Here is a 22,017-nt window from a genome sequence, read left to right as displayed (position 1 = left end):
CACGGACACAAAGCTAAGCGACCTGTCCAGCCTGAGGTCTGGAGCCGGTCCCTCTTCCCCACGCACACACAGACACTTAAAAAAAAGGTTCAGGTCAAGGAGGTGTTTGGGGTGGCCGAGTGCCCGTTTATTTTGGGGATAAAGACTTCGAGATGTGGACACAGCAAACGGTGCGGCTCCTGGTTCTTGCGTGAACGTGTGTGCATGCCGTGTGTTTGCATGCGTCAGTGCATGAGGGCTTCTGATCTCCAGCTGAAAGGACACATGGGTTCTAAGAAGGCCAAGTACAAGGTCGCCGATCAGACCTGTCATCTTGATCGTGAACCGCGAGTCCGAGACCTGGAAGAGGTGTTTAGGAGAAGGATGTGGTTACGTTTTGGACAGCACAACGTTGAGCGTTTCCATTCAGATATCACTTCTTCAGCACGCGGCCGCAAGTTATCCTGCTTTTCCTTTTTTGATCGATTACACGCGGCTTCTGTCATACCTTCGGATGCTCTAGTTTTCTAGTCTTTCCATGTTGCACCAGAAATTCAGCTCATAGATTAGGAGGTCTAAAAAAAAAAAAGAACTTTGCTTGAAGTTGATAATTGCGTTTATGCGATCTTGCGTGTTTCTTCAGTCTCCTCTCTCAAGTGCAATCAAGCTTCAAGTCTAAGTTTCAAGTTCAAGTTTCAAGTTCAAGTTTCAAGTTCAAGTTTATTCCTTTCTTACAAATGAGGAGTCGGGACTAAAAACAGCTTGACTAAAGATCCCGACTCCTTTAGATAGCGGCAGTAAAGAATGGAGACGAGGGTCACACTTCACATTATCATGGTAGGTCATACAGACCCACACTTAGGCTAAGCACGAACACGCATGCAAGAAACCACACAAGAAGAAAACACACATGTAGTGAAAACAACTAGAATATACACAGTATAGATGTCATAACAATAAACAAGAAATTTAATGTCTGCTTCTTTCATACACAGAAATGGTCACGGCCGTGGTCACGGATTTTATGTTTTGAATTGCGGGTAATGTCAAAACTGTCATGGTTGAATTTGTGTAGCAAGAAGGGAAGGTTGTAACTTGAGAACTGGTTCATAGAGTAAGTTCTTGGGGTTGAGGTGATCCAAGTTTCTCTGTGTCTCGTGTTACGGCAGCTGATGCTTTCTCTGAGTTGTCAAAGTACAGTGAAGGAATTATCATATTGTTGTGAATGGTATTTATAGCATAATAGAAGCCCGTAAAAGTATAATGCAAAAGATTGGAAGGATATCATACTTTATAAATATAAATAAGATATGGCACATTCGCTATAGACCGGACATCTCTTTTTTTGCAGCAGATGCAATCTATGAAGATGTGTTACCCCTTTTGTGCACCAAACCAAGCTGCAGTATTGGATATCAGTTTGTACTAACGCGTTGTAGGGCAACATCTTTACCCTTTCTGGAAAAGATATGTCTAAAACGCGCAAGTATACCTAGAGCTGAGGAAACTTGCGAACAAATGTGTTCTATGTGCGTTTATCTAAACAAGCTTGGCCCATTGCATGGGGAATAGCAGCGGAAAAAGCGTGCAAATGATCGTTTCCGACAATAGCCTCTCTTCTAACAGTGTTTCGACGGGGGCGAAACGCAAAAGAGTTTCGTGTGCTGCATATTCCCGATGGTCTAAATGAGTCCGGAGACCTTTGTGGCATTAAACCCATACAATTCGCGATTGCTATTTTTTTCTCCCTCGCCCACATATGTACGTTGTTAGAAAAATGAAAACCCCGACAGTGCTTGTTATAACGGACACGATAGCGCTAAAAAAAAAAAAATCCATGTAATGCAGGAAATTTTGCGTTTTCGGCGTCGCCTGCGCTGTGAGCGAAAAATAACGGGCATGGCTACACTACACTCGCTTAATCGCAAATTCTTTATTTTGGGCCCGTGTTATTTCGCACAGCTCGATCATTAGCATACAATCTTAAACACTCACTGTTTATGAAAGACCACCCGACCGACATACATAGGTCCAAAGCACCGCTCTAATTAAGCCAAATATCAGAGGTCTCAAACACGCGGCCCATGGTTTAGTGTGATGCGACCCGCCGGCTCCAAACGTTTCAGCCTTTGTTACTAAAGCACGTGCCATGTTCACGAGTTGGCGTTACCAATAAACTTTTATTCATTAAATTCATATTAACTAAAAGGCCTCGTTCTCAGTCGGTATGCACAATTTGCGAAAATGAAAAGAGGCACTAGTCTGCGTGAACTTCGGACGGTTGTTAGCTGCCTTCAAGAGCGCGGGGCCGGACAATACGCCCTCATTATCATCTCCAAGTCCAGATTTTTTTTTTCTTTTGAGAGTAAGCAACAGCGAAATTAATTGCTGTACCCACTCAGCAGTTCTCACCGAGCCTTCCGAGGGAAGGCTCGGTGAAGGATGCACGCGCTGTTTTTATTTTAGACTAAGAATGAGACAGTGCGGCCGGGAAACAAGGCGATTAGGTTGATTTTACTTGTTTATTATTATTTATAGCTGTTTGAAATCTTTCCGGTGCGGCCCGCTATAGCAAAGTGAGCCTGGGAGCCATGCGTGGCTTAGAAGTAACGTGTCTGTCTAGGGATTCAAGAGTCACGTTAGATTCGACTTCTATCTTAAAGTGGCTGCAAAGTGGCTGTCTCGTGACGTCACAAAATCTGCCGATTAATCAGTGCCTGGCAAGGTCACCTTTTAACTACCACCTGCCGGTGTTATGCGCGTGATATCTTGCCCACAACTCCGACAATTAACGCCGGGTTTTCTATGAAACGGGGCCGTTATAAAGTTAGCTGGTTAATGTAAATCCTAGGAACCATATTCAGAACAACAAGATGCTTAAGATTATCAGTACGAAGCCCACAAATCAATATTCCAAAATACATTAAATGCATCTTTACGTGCTATTAAATGCTATAGTCAATTAAAGCTCAAGACTGTTGTAACCAACTGCACAGAACGCCCCCTTGACAGAAAGTAGTCCACTGTTAAAGCTTTTGTTGTTAACTAAACAACAACCAGACCAAATTAAACGTTCAACATATTTAATTCATCTGTGTTGTTTTGTATAGACAAATATCAAAAACTGATTTCGGTTACTGTTCAGCGGAGTAATACACACGCTGCGTACTATGGCCCCCATTTAAAACAACTGCTGTTTTCTTTAAGTTGTACTTTACTACAGTACATAAGTCATGGCGAAATAAATAACATACAAATGCTATCATGTAATGCCATTAAGGCTATGCGCAAAAAAGACAACACAACAAACAGCGCTGACTCTGTTTGTTGTGTTGTCTTTTTTGCGCATAGCCTTAATGGCATTACATTATTCAAGCCAACTAGCCCGACAACAACTCTTTTTGAGATACAAATGCTAAGAATGAAAAATAAAACTCGTTATTGCGATCAGCGTAATTTCGCAAATAAGTCAAGGTAATCAAACGAACAAAATCTATCAAAAAAACCTAATATCATTAGGTATGGTACTTCATTATGACACTCTTGTGAGCATTGTGCAACGTGCTGTCAGAAAAAACCCAATAGTAGGCCAAGAGAAAATTTTGTATTATTCGTCTGAAAATTTAGTCGGTTGTAGAGCCATCGATAAGCACATCACTATGAACGAGACATAAAATTAGTGACTGCTAATGGGATAATAAGCTACTGGAGTTGAATATCTATGGGCTACAGTGATAAAAGCCACACGAGACGGCCCACGGACATAGAGATTGCACGCCTTCTCTTCCTCCTTTATGACCCAAGCAAAACCGCAGACCCTTAAGCAAAAATCCAACTGCTTGAAACGGAGTATACAAACGCACGGCACTTTGATATTTTCAATTAGATTGAACTCCTGCACATGGCAAAGTCGCAAAGCACAGCGCTTATGATGATGAGGAGTAACCACTTACGACTTGATTTCTTGGTGGAAAAATGCTGCGCTGACTAAAAGTAGTCAGGAAAGACCCTCTCCTGCAAACAGAAATAACTTGTTTGTGATGGAAGTCGACTCATGCTCACCCCTTATAGTTTGCTGCATCTAGAATAGTGTTTTGCATGATCATTGCAGCGTGTTACGTTTTTATTAGACACATTGCCCTTAGATACATTCTCTGTGAGCACATGTGCCAGCCAAAGCCTTCTACCGAGCCCGGCGACCATAACCATCCGTGGGATAATGTCAAACAAAGGCACTCACTAAACCTGGATGTATTAACAGGGCGTTCACGATAAAGCGAAGAACAATTTTTGTTCTTAGAAAAAGTTGAATTTTTCGCTGCTGGCATTTAAGCGCATGATCATACAGCAGCAAAAAAATGAATATATTGCGGAAAAAAACTATATTTGTAAACATATTTCATTTTTTTTACCGCCGCTCTAGTCAAAGTCATGCCGCCAAGTTCAAAAAAGACTCTGCGATTACTGTTTCGGAGTAAATGGTAGTGCAGCTTGGCCCCAGAGATCCGAATTTAACCGGTCTTAATGCCGGCGCAGTTTAATTTGTTTTTACTTTTCTGTTTCGCAAAACTCCGTTTTCCGTGAAAGCAGCCGCCTCTTGGTCATTCAACACAATCGCCACCGCCCACAACAAGGACGGGAGGCACAGGAAGAAGATGCTCGCCTCGATCTGGATGGCGACGGCGGGGACCTCGGCGGCGGCGTCCACTCTGAGCTGGGCGAAGCCATCTCGGCGCACGCGCACCACGTCACCGGAGCAGGAGCGGCCGTCAACGCGGCTGCCTGTGATCAGGTCGCAGTAGTAACCTCCCGGCAGCGTGGTGTTGAACAGGCCGCGCACCACCGAGCGGCCGTTGTTGACCAGCACGAAGCCTCGACGCAGGCGCGCGAACGCCACTGCGTCCGCGTCATCGTCCCACCAGTTGGTAACTGGGTGGTCGGCCACCGAGTTGCGGAACCGAATCATATTGCGGATCGGCAGCCACCTGCAGGGAGGCGAAAGGCCCATGTCAGATGCTATTCAAGATGACCATGGAGACCCGCGTTGAGAAGTGTGAAGAAACTACACATTCAAAAAGCAGAGCCAAATACCATTTTCTCTTTAACCATTTTTGGATAGAAGTTAATAAATGGGTAAAGTATTGGATCAAGAAACAAATCAAGCAAGCTAGCGGTCACTGTTGAGAAAAAGGGAAGGAAGTAATTTGAGATAATTTTGAGTGTATGCGTCTTTTACCTTCTATTTCTTGCGTGTGTAACAACAAGTGTATATCAATCTCGCCCTTTCAGTCGCTACAAAACTGCCTCTTTGTAGGGGTGGCGAGGCTTGTCAAGCGGTCGTAATGACTGCTTTTATCTTGCCGCCCTCAGTTTTTTGTAAAGAAAACTGGAAACAAACTGATGATTGAAGTGACTTAACCAGAAATAAGTTCCGATTATCCTCCTAGATCTAGTGGAAGTTATGATCAAACGGAAAAAGGGGAGCAATAAATTACCTGTGGATGACGTCAAATATTGACATCCGTGTCCAGGCGAAGTCCCGGCGGCGCCTGTTCAGCGTTTCACTTTGTCGTTTATAGGTATATAATTTACCCGCTGGCGTGGAATGTGTTTTAACCCGTAAGAACAGGCGAAAAGTCCAGGTACAGTGAATATAGCACTATATGAGGAGGGGGGGGGGGGGGGAGGGTATAAATTATGTGCACTAGAGTAATATCTGGAGGTTACCGTTTGTAAAATCAGATTGAAACAAGAAGAATAAAACTTCATTTGCCTGCCTGTCACCGCTGCTGCTTGGCGTATCGCAACAGACGTTTCCAACCTAAGCGGTATTAAATTCAGACAAAAAATATTCAGTTCTTGCCATTGGCGGTGTGATGCACTTGATTGCGATTTTCATGTTATTTGCGCATGTGGAAAACCTTTTTTTATGTTTCCATAGGGGTGTCAGTAAGAAGATTTTGTGTAAAATCGTAACATCCTTCTACATCTGTTGACCGACTACAGTAGTGGATGATGCATTTTGATGGCGCAAGCGCAGCTGCGGCCACCGAGCTCCGGCAGCTACAAATGATTTTTCTCTAGTAAGCATCAGGCTTCCTGTATTCTGATTCATGTGATGACTAAGTTCTTCACGTCAGAATACCGGTCAGCGATTCCATCATTCGTGATTTCCCTCGTACGCTGCATCACTCCGTACGTTGTGCGGCACAAAATTAACAAGGTAGAGAAAAGGCCGGAATGTTCACAGGAATGCGACCACGTTTTCCGGGACGCCAGCGTTATTCTCAGTTGCGGCACGCGCGCGACGACAGCTTGCGGGGTGGAGACTCGGCATTTTGCAGCAAGCACTGTTATTCGTTCTCTGAACGTCCGAAATAACATTGCGGAAACCACTGAAGATGCGTCGCTTACTGCGCGAAGTAGTAAACGGAATGGTCCGGCGCGATCGGATAAAGTGGGAGTCGGCTTTTGGACCTGATGCTTAGCGGGGTGCGGTGAACAGCATCATGCCGATGTCACGGCCACGTCCACCAGCACTTCGTCGCGCTTTGCTTTATGAGGTGTATTGGGACTGTTATAATTAGGCTATTAATTCCGTAACGTATCAATTACAGTGTCTGTACGTTCATGTCCTAACAGAGTAGTCGCGCCCATTGACATGTTTCTGAAAGTGCTGTCGCGTCCAGGAGACGACAGCTGTCACGGACCTTTCAGCATGAGGCCAAGTACTTTTCGATGCCAAGGGTGAACGAGAAGTTGGCAATTTTTAATAATCCGCTTGGCCTCTATATTATCACCGGCTCGTCCTCGAGTCGTTTTGCAGCTTTCGTGCTATGGCACTGAAGTCAGGAAGTTGGAGTATCATTACAGTTACTCGTACAGCTCCAGCTGCTCTGTGCCGAAGACTAACTGTAATTGTGAGACGGGCTGTCCTATCTTGATTTGTGTCTTGTTCGATTAAATACTATCTAATTACCCTAGAAGATGATAAGTTCGACGCCCACGGGCGTTAGTACCATATGCTTACGATGGACTATACGCGTTTTACGCGCATACACTCGAATAACCACTGACAGTACGATGGCACAATGGCTTATTCATTTGTTATTCACTTTCATGAAAAGATACGCTCTCGATTGCCGCTGGGAGAATGCGTGACAAACGTGTATACATATTACTACCAGAAGCCTCCCTTATCTTCTTCTAAAGCTGCCTTCAGAAGTAGAATTGCAATCAAGTTTACTATTATACAAAATGCAACACAACATAGACAAAGGCGCACAGGGAGATGTCATGCTTTAAAAGAGTGTCTTGTCGAAAATTAGAGCCAATAATATCGTAGTTCCTTCGTCTAGGCTAGAACAAAATGTAAATTTAGCTCCGGGACCAACACGAGAAAACTCCAGGACGTAAAAGCTGCTGCGGCACTCAAAGGCGCTCCTGTTGAGACTATTACATGATTAGCCACAAAATTTAAGTAAAGATCGCGTTTTAGGTATTTCAATAACAAGCTATGCAACGCCCCACAATACAATCTTGAAGTCCTTATCGGACATTGAAGTCTAGAGTAAGCGACGAGCTAGAAAAAGAGGATTAACCAGAGGAAATATTTTTTTTTATTTACACCCATACAGGCACCACGGGCAGAGTGCGCGGAAGGAGAGGATGCCTATGTATAATACCCCTCCCTTTTGGTGACCAGCAAGCAAGGCAGTCAGCAAGGTACAAATCGGAGATGGAACATGCCATGAGCACACACCATGTCAACTACAAACAGAGCAAACGCAGAAACAAGGGAGTCACCTGTGTTCGCATATCCAGCCGTTGTAGCACTCGTAGTTCTCTTTCATGAGCACCGGCAGAGTGTTGAACATGTGGTCAAATGGGGCTCCCAGCACCTTGGGCGGCACGTACGTGTCGAACTTCCGGTCCAACCCGTAGCTGCTCATCACTCGAGCTATGCCGTGCGGCTGCGCCAGCATGAGCACGTTGGCGAGCACGTGTCTCTTGCGGTCCCTGTACGAGACCACGTCGGCCGCGGCGTCGCCCACGTCTACACCGCGCTGCGTCTCGTGACTGTCGATGTAGACCACCTGGACGGGCGACATCGCCACATCCCCCGTGATGAAGGGCCGCAGTGTCTTGAGAGTTCGCCCTTGGACCTGGTTCAGGGCATTGGCTGCGGAATTAAGCGTAACGCGTATGACGTCCGGATCAGCCTCACGGATTGTATCCGGTAGAAGCTGCTACAATGTGTTATGCTCAAAGTGCCATGAAATAGGACTATCGAAAGGTACGGTGCTTGCTCAATATGACTGAGCTCTTCTTGAACTGTTCACCCATCGAAGCAGTAAAAGGACTTTATAAATACAGTGGCTGTCCCCAGCTGCCCTCGAAGCTTTTGGGAAGACCACAGGAAATTACTTTTTTTGCTAGACCCCTCAAGATGGCGTATGGGGACAAACGTATTGTGATAAGGAAATCACCGAGTAGGAAAATGATCGCATGCGTAGAACTTAAAACAATACTTCAATTTCTTTTTTTGTCTTGGACAATGACAAGTGGCAGGGAGAAGAATGAAGCAGGTAGAGCTAAAGGATTGCGAGTACAGGGAAGTCGTTTGTTGTATCCTCTTATCAGACGTACTCAGAAGTGGCATGTGGAAAAGGTATATAGAAGTCAATGCAACATTTTAGGCTTTACGGAGGTTTTTGTTTTACTCGTGGCCAGGACGTTTGAAATAGTGTGCATCTGACAAGCGTGAGTTAGATGCCCTTGCAAAGTTCTGCCGTGCCACGTGTTTGAAAGGAACGCCACGACAATGGGCATATAATTGAGGATGATTGCTTAAATTACTTCTATTCTAGAGACGGCTTGTTTAGTCTCTGTACGTATTTTACTACGCAGGCCACAGTTCAAGCGATACGAGGTAACTTCAATAATGTCTTGAAAAACCAAAACAAAAAAAGGGTTTCTAAGAGCTAAAAGAATATTAAAACTTACTGACGCGTGGAACGCTTGTGGAACAGTTACGTAGTGAGGGTCAATATCAAAGACTGTCTAAAACTATTTGAGTCGGCACATACCTCGTTACGCCATCTTAGAACCACAAAAACAAAAACTAAGTAAACCTCCCTATTTCAAATATTGCTTACATGTATTACTCTTTCATTTGTATAGAGGGGAAGAAAAAGAGACATCGCACCGTTTATGCTTCAGAATAAATAGTTCTAATTTATACAGACAAAATTTCCTGCAAGAGCACGCTGACTGACAGGGAGGGACAGGTGAGAACCAAATAGTTAAGCAATTAATAGCGCCGTTTTATCTCACTTCTGCCCTGCCTGTCCGTGTTTTTTGCGCTGTTAAACCATGCCTTATTTGAACGCAAACCAACGCGCCCAGTTTTCTGTCTTCCAGAAGTAAAACAGCTTTGTGTAAAAAAGCAGAAACCAAGGGGACAAGAAAATAAAGCATTGAGTAAAGCTTGAGCGCGTAGACTGGATGAAACTGGGAGAAGAATCAACCTTTTCACTATCACAAGTACGGGGTCTCTGTGTAAACGAATGAACCGTATATGCCAGAAATTCAGCGCCCACACCTTCACATTAAATAAGGAGAGACGTTTTTGCTTTCCAGAGAGGTCAAAGGTCAAAATTAACTAGGATTGCTCCTTGATTTGAAGAGATCAATTAAATAGACAAAACGAGCTTATATTTTCAGCATTCTAGTCAAGGTACATCAGGGCTTTTTCTTGAGCAAGCACTACTTCAACAATGGCGAGTTTACGATCGGCACTGATCAAAATGGAGCAGCATACGTTGTCCACTGACATCATTGCAGCTTGCTAAGTGCCGTGATGGCGGCTCGGTGACCGACACGTTCTGCTCACAATGTCTACGTGAGGGAGGGGCGAAGTACAAAGTAAGGAACCGGAACGCGCATGTAAACAAATCAAGCTGGTCTGAATAGAATCGCGTGTTCGATACTAATTCACCGACTTCATGCGCAACGTTACCCACGATGCACAGTTTACACGCTGGATATCATAATGGGAAAAACAACGTCGAAGAAAGGAAGCAACCTTCGCTGTACTAACCGTACGTCTTGAAAAACGTAGCACTCGTGACTGCCCCTATCCTTGCATACTCCTTACTCCATGTCAGGTTAAGCGTGGACATCTCATGGTAGATAAATAGGTCGTCAGACAGTGAAGCCATCCACGCCGGGGTAGCGGTATCTTCGTCTTTCGTAATCGTCGTGCCTTGATCCGCAGAGGGCTGGGCGTCAGCCGCAGTGCCTCCCTCGGTCATCGCGGCAGCCTCCTCGGGTGTTTGCGGAGGAGTCTCCGAAACGCTTTCTGAGGCAGTTTCTGTTTGTGCGTCATCCGTTGCTTTGAGTCGATCGTAGATGACCTCTAAGTCTTCTGGCCACATGTAGTCGGCGCCGTCAATCCTGAAGCCACTCACGCCGACCGACAGCAGCCGCTTGAGGTAGTCGACGATCCTCGAGCGCACGCTTTCCAGCCGGTGGTTTAAATCCGCGCGATCACGGAACTTGCAGTTCCGCACCTGAAATAAGACCGAACCAGGAAAATAACGCTCTCAACCAGTAAGCGAAGTTACGTTTCTCCAGATGGGTTAATTTTGACGGAGGAAACAGAGAAAAGACTTCTTTCGCTACGCGATATTACGGAATTACCATTAAAGAACTCCAGCAGTCCACAAGCCGATTATTTATCGCCGCCTATACTCCCTCCTTTCCTTCATTTACTCTCCCGCAGCACGGTTGACGAGCTCCTGCTAGTGAAACAGCCCATGTGCCTTTCCTTTCTTTGTAACCACCGCCTTCACATTACGTTTTCAAGGCGACGAAGATCTGAGAATGGATATTAAATATCTTGCAAGGAACGCAGTCTGTGTGAAACATGGGCTGAAATGGCTTCGACCGTTTTACATCTTCTTAAACCCGATAATTGCACCAGCTAGCTTTTCAATTTCTTTCGTAAAGAGGGAACATTGCTATTCAAACGCAGTCAATTTACATACAGAGATGCTCTCTGTTTGCTCAAGAGAAAATTTACCTGACGCGTTGTTCGAAGAAAACTTGCTTATCGTGCTTTATTTTCTTGGTATGAGCTAGGACACATGTGGGAAACTATTTCGCCGATTCGAAAAAATAATTACGGTCCCCTGTGACAGAATTACATACCATGAAATGCTTCGTGAAAATAATCTCTGATATGTGCAATTGACGGAAGTCTCCCATACGCTTGTAGCGTTGCATTAAAAGTACTAGGAAAGCTTTATTGTTAAATTATCGGACAACCCGGTAGGAAAATACTGCCGAAAATTTTATGTTGCTACGACAGAATTTCTGTGCGGGTTTTATAACATTAGAATTTTCTGTAGTTAGAAAAGAATAGTCTACCGAACTATAGACAACAGAAAACTACCACATAAAAAACAGCAGAACTACGGAACAGCACTACAGAACTACAGAAAAATCGAACGTTTATGACACAACTACAGAATGTTTTGTCGTAGTTTTGACACGGTTCTGTTGTTTTGTATTCGACTGGGAATTGTTTTATAACTGGGCTGCAGAAATCGTACACATTTATCGTCGTTTCGAAACAGTGCGAGAAGTGGTAGAAACACTTTATAGTAAAGTTGAGCCATTCAACAACCAGAGAATTCTCATATATTGCGAAGAGTCGTGCATTACATGAGTTGACATTAGACGTGAAGATGTATAAATGAAGAATTAAGAGTCACAAAAAAAAAAAGAACAAAAAAAACGGTCTGCATATCGCATTTCTCATGAAACACACGGTGATCAAAATTAACAATCCTGCATTGGTTTCTTGTTTTTACTTTATTTTGCAATAGATTTTGTTTTCATCGAATAACCGAAAAACAAACACCTAAATGACTGTATGAAATTTTCAATAGAACCGTGCAGCCGGCGTTATAAGTAACCACAGAACACGCATTACTACAGACTACCAGAAATGAAACATAAAACACTTGAGAATGGGTCGTATCCTATGGGAAAGATAACGTAGATACTATATGTCGCGTTATGTTACGCCTTATATAATGCCGTCGACTTAGTGGCTTCGCACCAACAGCCGAAGTCGCCAGCGTCCCAGCGCTCACCTGGACGACGTTGGTATAATCCTCAACAAGACCGCTGGCCGTGCCACAGTCAGCGCGCGAGTGAAAGTCGCTGGCCCGGTACGGAACGCCGTCGTAGGCGAAGTTGTCCGAGTTGAACTCAGTGCCTCCGTACCCGATGCCTTCCCCGATGCTCGAGGTCATGTGATTCAGCACCACGTCCACGAAGACCCTGTCATAGATGCGACAGGTCTCTCACACTGGGGTAAAAGCTCTCTCGCTGTGACAATTAAAGACAGCGATAGAGACAGCCGCTCATTCTTATCGTCCGCGTACAAAGCACAGATAAAGGTCGGGGGCAACGAGAAAAAGGTTCAGGAAGCTGCGTTTTTAATTGCGGACTTTTATAGGCAACTGAGCACTTTACAAGAGGCAGTGGTCAAATAAGCGCTAGTAGAGGTGCGGCATCATATTTAGTAAGGCGATTTTTCTTGACGTAGCCTATAGCTTGCCGACAAGTTGGCAATCTTGACTATTGGCCCTTGTAAACAAATTTAACAAATCTTTACTAAGTGTTACTGCTTGCTGATGCAATTGATTCGCGATCATTGACGAAGGGATGATTCTGCATCACCTCAAGATTTGTTATTAAGGCGCAAGTTTTATATGTCTCATGAACATATCACCAGAGGCATTGGTAGCGAAAGTCGCGCGACGGGACATGACGGTATAAGTAAAAACAATAATTGTGGTAATTAGGTATAAAGTGGATGAGAGTGTAGTATGTGGTAATGATAGGTAATAAAGCCCGGATATCCCGTCATGGCTTTCTCGCCTCACAGCTGCCACAGCACTTGTTACGCAAGTTGCTCTCGCGCCACAGACGAAGTGAGGGGACGACGGCATGCACAACAGCTATAGAATAAAAATTGATCGAAAAACACGAAAATAACAAAAAAAAAATAATGACTTGGACATCTTCGAGTCAGCGAGACAATGCAGAATACTAAACATTGAACGCACTGGCAACAAACATGATTCAGTGGCCAAATGATAATCAATATTGGTTGCTTTCATTTTCTTTCGACAATTTTCATAGCAGCACCGCCTATATAAATAACCTGTGGTACTCTTTTACAGGTCTTGTGGATGAATATATTGGCAGTTTTGCACCGCTGATTGTTAAGAAAACTTGCGTCAACCCTTGGATAAATTGTCCTACATTGCATCTAAAAAGAAAATTCAGAACGGCTAAATGACAAAAAAATATAACAATGACAATTCCTCTTACATAATTGCACATTTTATACCCGCTTTTACTTTAGAGCTTAAAATCCAATTAGCACTAGATAAAGAAAAAAATATTATGTGTCTTACTGTCCAATTATATGGCTTCACTTCCAGAAAAGTTCTGGCGAGCAACTTACCCTACTGCAACAGACTGCGATACATTTGACATTGATAACAAACTAGTATCTGACGACAACCAGGTGACAAATGCATTTAATCTTAAACTGGGTATATGAAACTAACTTGTAAAAAAAAAAAAGGACCTTTTGAATTCCAGTGCATCCACTATGCTTAGGCTCCAACGTACTTAGGGCCTTGGATTACGAATAATCATAACTGGAACAAACATGCAGATTATGTGATAGCTAATGCTAATGAGAAATTGTTTTTTTTTTTTTTTTTTGAGGGCAACTTTTCACTCCTAGCGTTCGTCTACCTGCATATAAGTGCATCGTACCTCCGATGTTAGATCATGCCGCCATCCTTTAGGACCCATACACACAAACTAATATCAATACATTTGAAATTGTGCGAAATAGGGCCGTTCGTTTTATATACATCATCATTTAGAAAGCACCCGAAAGCGCATTATGACCCGGTGGAGCCTATCTTTGGTACACTCCGGAAGGTACACTCCGCGTGCCACCGGAAGTCCCTCACCGCGTGTGGGATATTGGAGCAATGGAAGTCGGCCTACTTCGGGTTCGGCGCGTACATCTGGCGGATGTCCAGCGTTAACCCAGAGTAACAGAGCGCCTCGCAGAGCGTAGACGCGACCCATGCTTTCCATGCTGCGTCTGGAGACGACTCCTCTAATTGCACATACCTGTACATACCGCCGAAGCGGTATAAGAAGCAGGAGAGCGAGCGCCGTCGGCGCGTTATTACCGAGACCTCGCGGTAAAAGGATCCGCCTTCTACTTCCAAGCCAGTACAGTAGTAAGGGCCGCCCAACGAAGTCTATAACTAGGATACTCATACGCTGAGTACGCCCTCCTCTCTGGCGGTAAGATCAGTACAAATAAAAGCCAAGCGCTCTCATTTGGGCGTCCAGTTGACTCAATGCCCGATGGCCTCGCCCTCTTTGAGCATGTCACCATCATCTGCGTGATTGTTTTGGTTGGCGGCATCCCTCCGTGTACGTGACAACAAACTGCAAGTACCGTAAGATCATCAAGTTGCCGCAGTATCTTCTCCGCTCTTGCCGCAGGAGGAGAAGGCGTATTTTGTGAAGAATGTGCTCTGTACGAATATCTGTTTGTAGCACGTGTAGCACTCCCCTCAACTCCGTTCGTAAAAGAGCTGGCTGGTTTTGGGAAGGCAATACTGAGCTCGCCATATGCACCGTTCTGCGCCCTGCCTGCGAAAAAGGGCGCTGGAGCATGCATTCCCGATGTTGACATGGCACGGTATGTATACGTCTTTGTCAAATCTTTATTTTATTTCCTTTTCATGATTATGGTTCTAATTTTGCTTCTTTTTTTTTTTTTTCATAAGGCTATGTCATATAAATTCACCACGTCATCAGTTACATAGTATGACGTACCTCATTAGCTTCATGCTTTTCCACAACCACACCGCCCCTTTCCTCCCTTCTTAGAATCTTGCTATCATTTGACCGGGACTATTTTTCCAGGACATATTTTGCGGTCCAGCCTTAGATTTTCTTTCTTGTGAGCAATAGAAGGCTCTCGCCTTAAACAAAGACTGAGATGAACGCAATTAAAGGCACGATACCTGACTTGGCTTTTATTGCACTTGCGCACCATATCGGCGAACTCTTCCAACTCGCCGCTTGGAGAAGTGATCTTGTAGCTGACGGGCTCGTAGCGTTCGTACCATGACCGCACGTCCACGCCGCCAGGGGTCTTGTACAGTAGCACCGCGTTCTCGTTCGGTGGAGAAACCTGCCGATGCGCACCGAGAAACCGAAGTTTTGTAGCACAATACATGAAAAAAAAAAGAAAAAAAAAAGCAGTTGCGAGAACAAATTTGGTGTCAGCATTTCATACTGTGCTCACGCACGCTCTATAACTCGCCCAGATATCCTTTCACCTGCAGTTGACAATGCTTTTATGCAATGTGCAGCTTAAAAAGACTATGGGTACACACAAAACAAATTCGCCCATGTCCCCAGGTAAGGATTGCAACGGCCTTGAAGGCAAACTCACTTTTCGGTGACAATGACCTCTATGCGGGCCCTTTGTTTTACTAGAAGTGCCACAAGAGGAGCGATTGCTTTCACTGCCCTTATAAGGCATACACGCATGTAAACATCGCCAACATCAAGCTCATATTTCGACCATTTCGAAGCCAGCGCCTTGGCCCGTTCAACAACGGCACCGACATGCTTTCGTATCGCATACGCCTAGAACGCTACGTCAAGTTTGCAGCAATGTGCACTTTAACGTTCTGCTGCGCTTCGTTGTTTAAGAAAGAATGATTTGCGACGAAGGCACACCAGCGTAGTGCATATTCCAGAACGGCTGACGGAAATATGAGCCGCATAGCATGACCGTCTCTGTTTAGAAGCGTCGACACCACAGTGCTGACGCACAGGTAGGCGTCGGGACTTCGCGATAGTGGCATTCAGGGCAGCTCAAACATGTCGTGAAAACTTACTGGTTATCGTAATGAGGCTTTTTTGAAGGTTATAAAGGGCATAACTAGTCAGAATTAAAAAAAAAAAGTCAATAAATTGTATTGGGGCGGAGGAAAACCGAGATCGTTCGTATTATTCAATTCCATTGTGAAATGTTGGAGTTGGGCAAGCTAATGAAGGTTCATACTAAAAAGAGGTAGCGCACGGAAAACGAAGGATAGAAAGAGGGATTCGCTGGACGACTACTGTTCCTCATCCTGAGGCTCCCTCAAGTACCGTTTTCTGAGACACCTATTAATTATGAGGCAGATGTTGGGTGTTGTAAGATACTGCTATGCACATTTTGTTAAAAATAATGGTCTCAGTTCTGATGCCAAACCAACAGCATGCTTCTGAAATTTGTTCTGCGCTCACAGCCAGTAATCAAGACTGCCACTGAAAAACAATGGGGCATGTTTTTGGCACTAAATGGCAAGAAACTGCAAGCCTGCTGATGTATACGATCTGCGGATATAATAGTGATTGTTATTGTGCAGTTTTACTGCACTTGAAAAAGAATTACGTTCAAAAACTACTTCCCAGGGTTTGTCCAACATTTTTGGGTACGTCATTCTTTCCTGTTGTTTTTCGTGCGCTGTTTTTCACGCATGATTGTATCCGAATTATGGTTATATTCTTATTTAATTTCTGTTCGTAATCGCTTCTTTTATTCGTTTAGTCCGGTCTCTCTCTTTCCTGTCTGCTACAAGCGGAGAGGGGGACTTTTTTCCTTCGCCTGCCACGATTTTTCAGGTAAGATCTTCCTACACAGACACATCGTCGCCCTCAGGATCGTTTTTGCTTCCATCACATCACTAGTCACTATTAGCATTAAAAAAAAAAAAACACGAAACGAACCCACCGCACGTCTGTCGCTGTGGCGTGGTGAATATCAGCGACCGAAGAAGTAGCTGCTCAAATGTTATGCCAGTGTAGTGCTTAGTAATTCTGAATATGGGTGCATGCGACATGCGACATCCGCATGCGACAAAGCGCCGCGCATTGTACACGCAGTGCGGACGCACCGTCGATTATCCTTCTTTTAAGTTGGGCGCTAGCTTGGCAGGCACCTTGAGAGGAACAGGTGAGAGAAAGAACCTTTCTTCTATGACGTCACTAGCAGATACACTGTTCTGACGCGTCAGTTTGTCGTGCTGCACTTCTTGTCTCTCCCCTCCCTACTTGTAGACTCCAATGTTACGAAGAACGTGCGACCGAGATACACGTCTAAACAGTTATCGTTGCCGCTTTCTTACACACCTCCGCCTCGTTTTGATGTCTCCTTGCATTGGTAAACAATGTTACCACCTTGACTATAGCTCACAGCGGCATCACTTCGAATGAGGCCCACCTCAGGTGCTAGTGACTGTGTTCGCCACTGACCATGCCGTTGAATAGTATGGACAACTGATATTCAAGAGAGTGTACTTTAGAGAAGTGCGGCACATTATTTATTGTTCTGATGTGATACACCGACCAAGCGAATCCATAACAGTGGCCGACCATCATTGAAAATATGAAATTTAGGAGGACGTTGGCCTCAGTGTTTCGTCTTTGCCAAAAGTAACCAGGCAACAGATTTGTTTCTCAGCCTTACAGCGTAACCCTTATGGACCTCAAGAGAGCAAAAGGTACCAAAGTACCAAAAAGATACATGTAGCCTGGGTACATTTGGCACAGACTACAAGCCGCGTCGGCATCTCTTCCCGACGCTTTTGGACAGCGCGAAAAAAACACCAAGCAAAGAGACCTAGTACTGAGCAAAAATCTCCTAGCTTAAATCGACGATGATGAATGATTAGCCTTGTTTCTAGGTTTTTAAAGTTAGTCTTGTTCAGACATTTTTCCTATCTGTATGTTAGATTTTTAGACATAGTTAGGTAACATTTATTCAACTTATCACAACTTCAAAATGCATGCAACAAAACTCTATTTTGCAGTTGAGTAAGTGGTATCGGCTAAAGCGAGCATATTCTAGAAAATGGTGGCTTATCGGCAGACTGCGCAGAGAAAACGTCTCCATATATTTTTGTTTACCATTTTCTTTTTCAGCGTACCTCATTGAAAGCACTCGTTAGCGTTTTCAGTAATTGCCTTACTGTCGTTCTTTCAACGATTTTCATTTTGCTTCCTATTGTATTGTGCTTAGCTGCAAATATTTTGCTTGAACTTCTTGTAATTAGCAGGACTTACCTAGCGTGAGTGACTTCGTAAAGTACTCTGAAAGCCCAAAATGAGGACGTTACAAAATGTTTTCGATTTTGTTTAAGTATGCACGTATGCTAATATAACTGAGAACCACTGTGGCTCATAGGCGAAGTAGTGATTCTCGACTTGAAATAAGAAAACAAAAAACAGCAAGGAAAAGGAGCAATGGTAACGAGTGTTCCTTATTTAGGCTGACAAAATGCAAAGATACAAATAATAACTTACGGGGCACTTAACTTCCACCTTTAAGGGTATCAGATGAGAGCATTAATGACTCCCTTGTGCGGTACCCCTTGAGGATCCTCGTTCTCGTACATACACACTGCTACTCGCTTAATCACTACAATCCTTTAATCTGCACCTGCATTATTCCACACGCGTCCATTAGCGTACAGTCTTCAGCTGGCCCATTATGTGAAAGAGCACCTGACATAGATATATTAAGTGGCACTTTAACCATGCTGTACAAATGAGCCTGCGTGGCCTATACGTGTAGCGTGTCCGACTCGGGATGCAATGGTCCCGGAGGGTTCGATTTCCAACTCACAGGAGCTGCTCGAGTTGGCTTCGCTTGCCATATGTAATTTCGCGACGTCTCAAAACATGCCGACCAATCAAAGCCTGATCATGCCATCTGCCGACTGCCACCTGCCAAAGATATACTCATGATGTTTCGCTCACAACGTCGGATTTTTTTTAGAGAACGGGACCTTTCACCCCACTGCGTCAAACGATGAAAAACAGAGAAGAAAAAAAAAGTCATGGCGATCACGAAGCTTGACGTACTCTTCTTTACGCGTGTCATTAATGGGTATCGTCCAGAAAGAGAACCTGATTGTTTGTTATCGCCTCGAAACACGAGCCTACATATCAACGTCACCTGCAGAGTCACCGCTCATGCCCTCTAAATATATATTGGCACCCTTCCCTAAAGGAATGCTTTCAGAGGTGGCTCAAAACGGCTGCAAAGCTCATCACCCATGGAATGCGCGCGGCGTGCACTTACCTGTACCGCACCGTAGCCGAAGGGGCCGAGGAAATCAACGCACTCTTGGGCGACGTCTGGCCATGCCCATTCGAAGAGTTCCACGATCGTAGTGCGGTTATTTAAGAGCTTCGGATCATTGAAACGCCCATTGGAAAAGCACAGCACAGCGCGGGGCAGACAACAAATTGTCACTATTAACCAGAGTACGATACCCGGTCCTGAGTTCATCTTTGGCGTGAACCACATTGCCGCAGACATGCCTCCTTGTTGCACTCTATAAGATCCGCCTTCTCTTGGGGTGACTAGGTGCGCAACAACAGACGCAACGTCGACAACTTTTGCCCCACAATCAGCCGCACCAAACTGCACCGTCAGAATGCTGGTTGCAACTTGGCGTGGAGTTTTATTTACCACGGCAACGACAACAAAAGGTTGTTTTTCGAGGTTTTGCGGAGGGCAGCTGCTTTCCCGGCATGCCGAATATTTTAAAATGCACACGACATGAATGCGTCGCCTCAGTAACGCTGCCACCCACTCCTCACACACTGAAGTAGGCTGCTCGAATGTCGTGCTGAATGTACGCGCACACCTGCGAAGTAGGTCCTTCACAAAAATATAATTCTCACACCACACTAGAAATATCACGCACCAAAAAAATGTATGGGCCTCGAGCTCGTCGACAACGATTAGTTCTGGAGAGTAAAACTTCCTGTACACTTGCGAAGACTTCAAACCCTTTCCACTTGCCACACCCCGTACGCTTTGTCACACGTAAGATCGCACGCTGGGGAAGCTGCCACGTTGTGTATCTCCAGATGTATGCCTTCCACGCACAGCAGTGCACCGTTAGTTTACCGCCGTATAGCCTACACCGGGCTGCACCGACGGAGTGCAACACTGCTGCGTTGAAGGGAGTGCTTCCAGCTCGTGTCTCAGAGGCCGCACTCAATCACGGTGGGCCTCATCCTTCACGGGGCGAGAAATGGTCAGCGCCCGCACAATGAGGAACTCCAGCGGTGCTCGGCGACGTGCAGCCGCGCGGCGGGGCGGGCAGCGTAACGAATAAATAAGATGACCACGACGCAAGCTCTATCATCTGACTCAACGGACGCCCACGGTTTATCTTATCGGGCGCGTATGCACACATATCGCTATGCAGGCGAGTGAGGGGGAAGCTTGCTGCAACGGTGTGCTTGACGTCGCTGCTTTTGCGCCGAGCAGTGCGGGGCTTGGAGCCGATCCTCGCCACAGAGAAAGGCCGGAAGCTCTTGCGCTGTCCTTCAGCAGCTAGCGTCTCGCGGCGTGGCGCGCCGTTTTCGACGCTCCCGTTGTCGGACGAAGGACGTGCTCCAAATATTCCGCCGTTATGCGCGTTGTGGGAGGAAGCATCAGTCACAGCAGGCGGCTCCACTCATTGTTTACGCCGCCTTCGTGTGGGAATATAAGACTAGGATGAAAGCTGATTCCGTTTAGAAGTAATTTAGTTGACGGGAATGAGAATGGAACATGGAGATTTGAACATAAGCTTATGGACGGTTGGATACTCGGTGGGTTTCTAGTGAATACGATGACTACACGTTGGTACCTCTGCAGCCTACAGTAGACATCGTGATGACGGTGGAGGTGGCTTGTATCGTGCATAAACGTATATGGCGTAGGTTAATAAGGAGTAAATAGCTGGATGAGTTTTTGGGAACCATCGTCCCTTTCTTACGGAAGAAAAAAAAAAAACAACTGTTTTGTAGACTTCTGGTGCTGAGTGTGTGCTGATAAGTCGCTCAAGTATCAAGGTGATGAAACTTTATATAATTCTTGATAGTAACACTGTTTCCACACACCTAAGTCTAGCTATCTGGTCAGAGCCTGTTTAAAGTCTTTCAAAAGCGATTGAAAGTATCCAGCTTTTATTGTATAAATCACTTCGATCTATGATAGCATTGGTGTTGAGATGTACCTTCATATGCAGTGAGTTCACGTATGACGTGAATTCACATACAGTGTGGCATTAACCTCGCATCCTTATAAGAGCTAATAAGAGACGCGTCCGGAAGGTAAAAATATGAAGGCCAGTACGACCGTGGAGAATTCTTATTCGACAAAACTTTGCCCCAGAAAGAATTATATTGCACGCTTAGTTTTTCTAAACATATCCAGCCATTACCTAAACAACTGTATAGTACGAGGCCGACTTTTGTACAGCGTTGTGAACTTGTGATACAAGTCTCTCACGCACGGTGTGAACAGTGTCCCGACTACGTGTGTCAAGTCCTTGCTCTCGCCTGGATAAGTTTTTTTCATTATAATGCATAGTTTATAAGGCGCAAGGGCAGCTTCGCCCAACGAGCGCCATGTAACACGGTAGTTTTTTTTTTCTTACTTTTTTCTTACTCTAAGTGGGGTCATAGACGAATTGGCAAGCTTACTGTCCCGGTTAAGGAGAGAACCAGGCCATGAGAAACCTTACACCTTTAGATCAAAGAAATAGTGACAATCTTGGGGTACCAGGTACAGGCATCCAAGCATCGCAGCGTGGCGCTGCGGACGCGGACGCCAGCTACAGAAAGAAATTTAACAATGAAGATGACGCATGTGCAGTATGTGGTAACTCCACTGAAACAATTAACCTTATTATACCCGAATGTAATGGTATCCATCCACAAGTCGATGCAGGCGCAGTCACACTTCCTGAGACCCTGGGGTTTAGAGATACCAGTTGCCGGGTGAATGAACCTGCGGTGGAAGCTAGCAAAAAAAACTATTGGAAGATTGGTGGCTTGAAAGCAGAAAAG

The 22,017-nt window shown here is 45.0% G+C and overlaps 1 protein-coding gene across 1 annotated transcript; it reads right to left on the bottom strand.

The window, feature by feature from the left end:
* Positions 1-101: 101 nt before the first annotated feature.
* On the bottom strand, positions 102-20,423 carry LOC146197292 (alpha-amylase 1-like). Its single transcript, XM_084599112.1, has 8 exons — positions 19,247-20,423; positions 15,129-15,298; positions 12,144-12,333; positions 10,082-10,553; positions 7,786-8,161; positions 4,643-4,964; positions 3,933-3,993; positions 102-339 (listed from the first exon to the last, which is right to left on the bottom strand). The coding sequence occupies exons 1-7, from the start codon at positions 19,484-19,486 to the stop codon at positions 3,967-3,969; spliced, it is 1,797 nt and encodes a 598-aa protein (XP_084455238.1). The 5' UTR covers positions 19,487-20,423; the 3' UTR covers positions 102-339; positions 3,933-3,966.
* Between the last annotated feature and the right edge of the window lie 1,594 nt (positions 20,424-22,017).

The sequence above is a fragment of the Amblyomma maculatum genome, chromosome 3 (genome assembly GCF_055883805.1).
Source record: "Amblyomma maculatum isolate TAMU_Amacu chromosome 3, ASM5588380v1, whole genome shotgun sequence".
In the NCBI taxonomy this organism is placed as follows: Eukaryota; Metazoa; Arthropoda; class Arachnida; order Ixodida; family Ixodidae; genus Amblyomma; species Amblyomma maculatum.
Note: the sequence above shows the minus strand (reverse complement) of the source record. Positions and strands in the feature narration are given on the sequence as shown.

Coding starts and splice junctions, on each gene's coding strand:
- LOC146197292 (XM_084599112.1), bottom strand. CDS start 19,486: ATGTCTGCGGCAATGTGGTTCACGCCAAAGATGAACTCAGGACCGGGT. Junction 15,299..19,246: donor TCGGCTACGGTGCGGTACAG/GTAAGTGCACGC, acceptor GCGCATCGGCAG/GTTTCTCCACCGAACGAGAA. Junction 8,162..10,081: donor TACGTTTTTCAAGACGTACG/GTTAGTACAGCG, acceptor TTAATTCCGCAG/CCAATGCCCTGAACCAGGTC.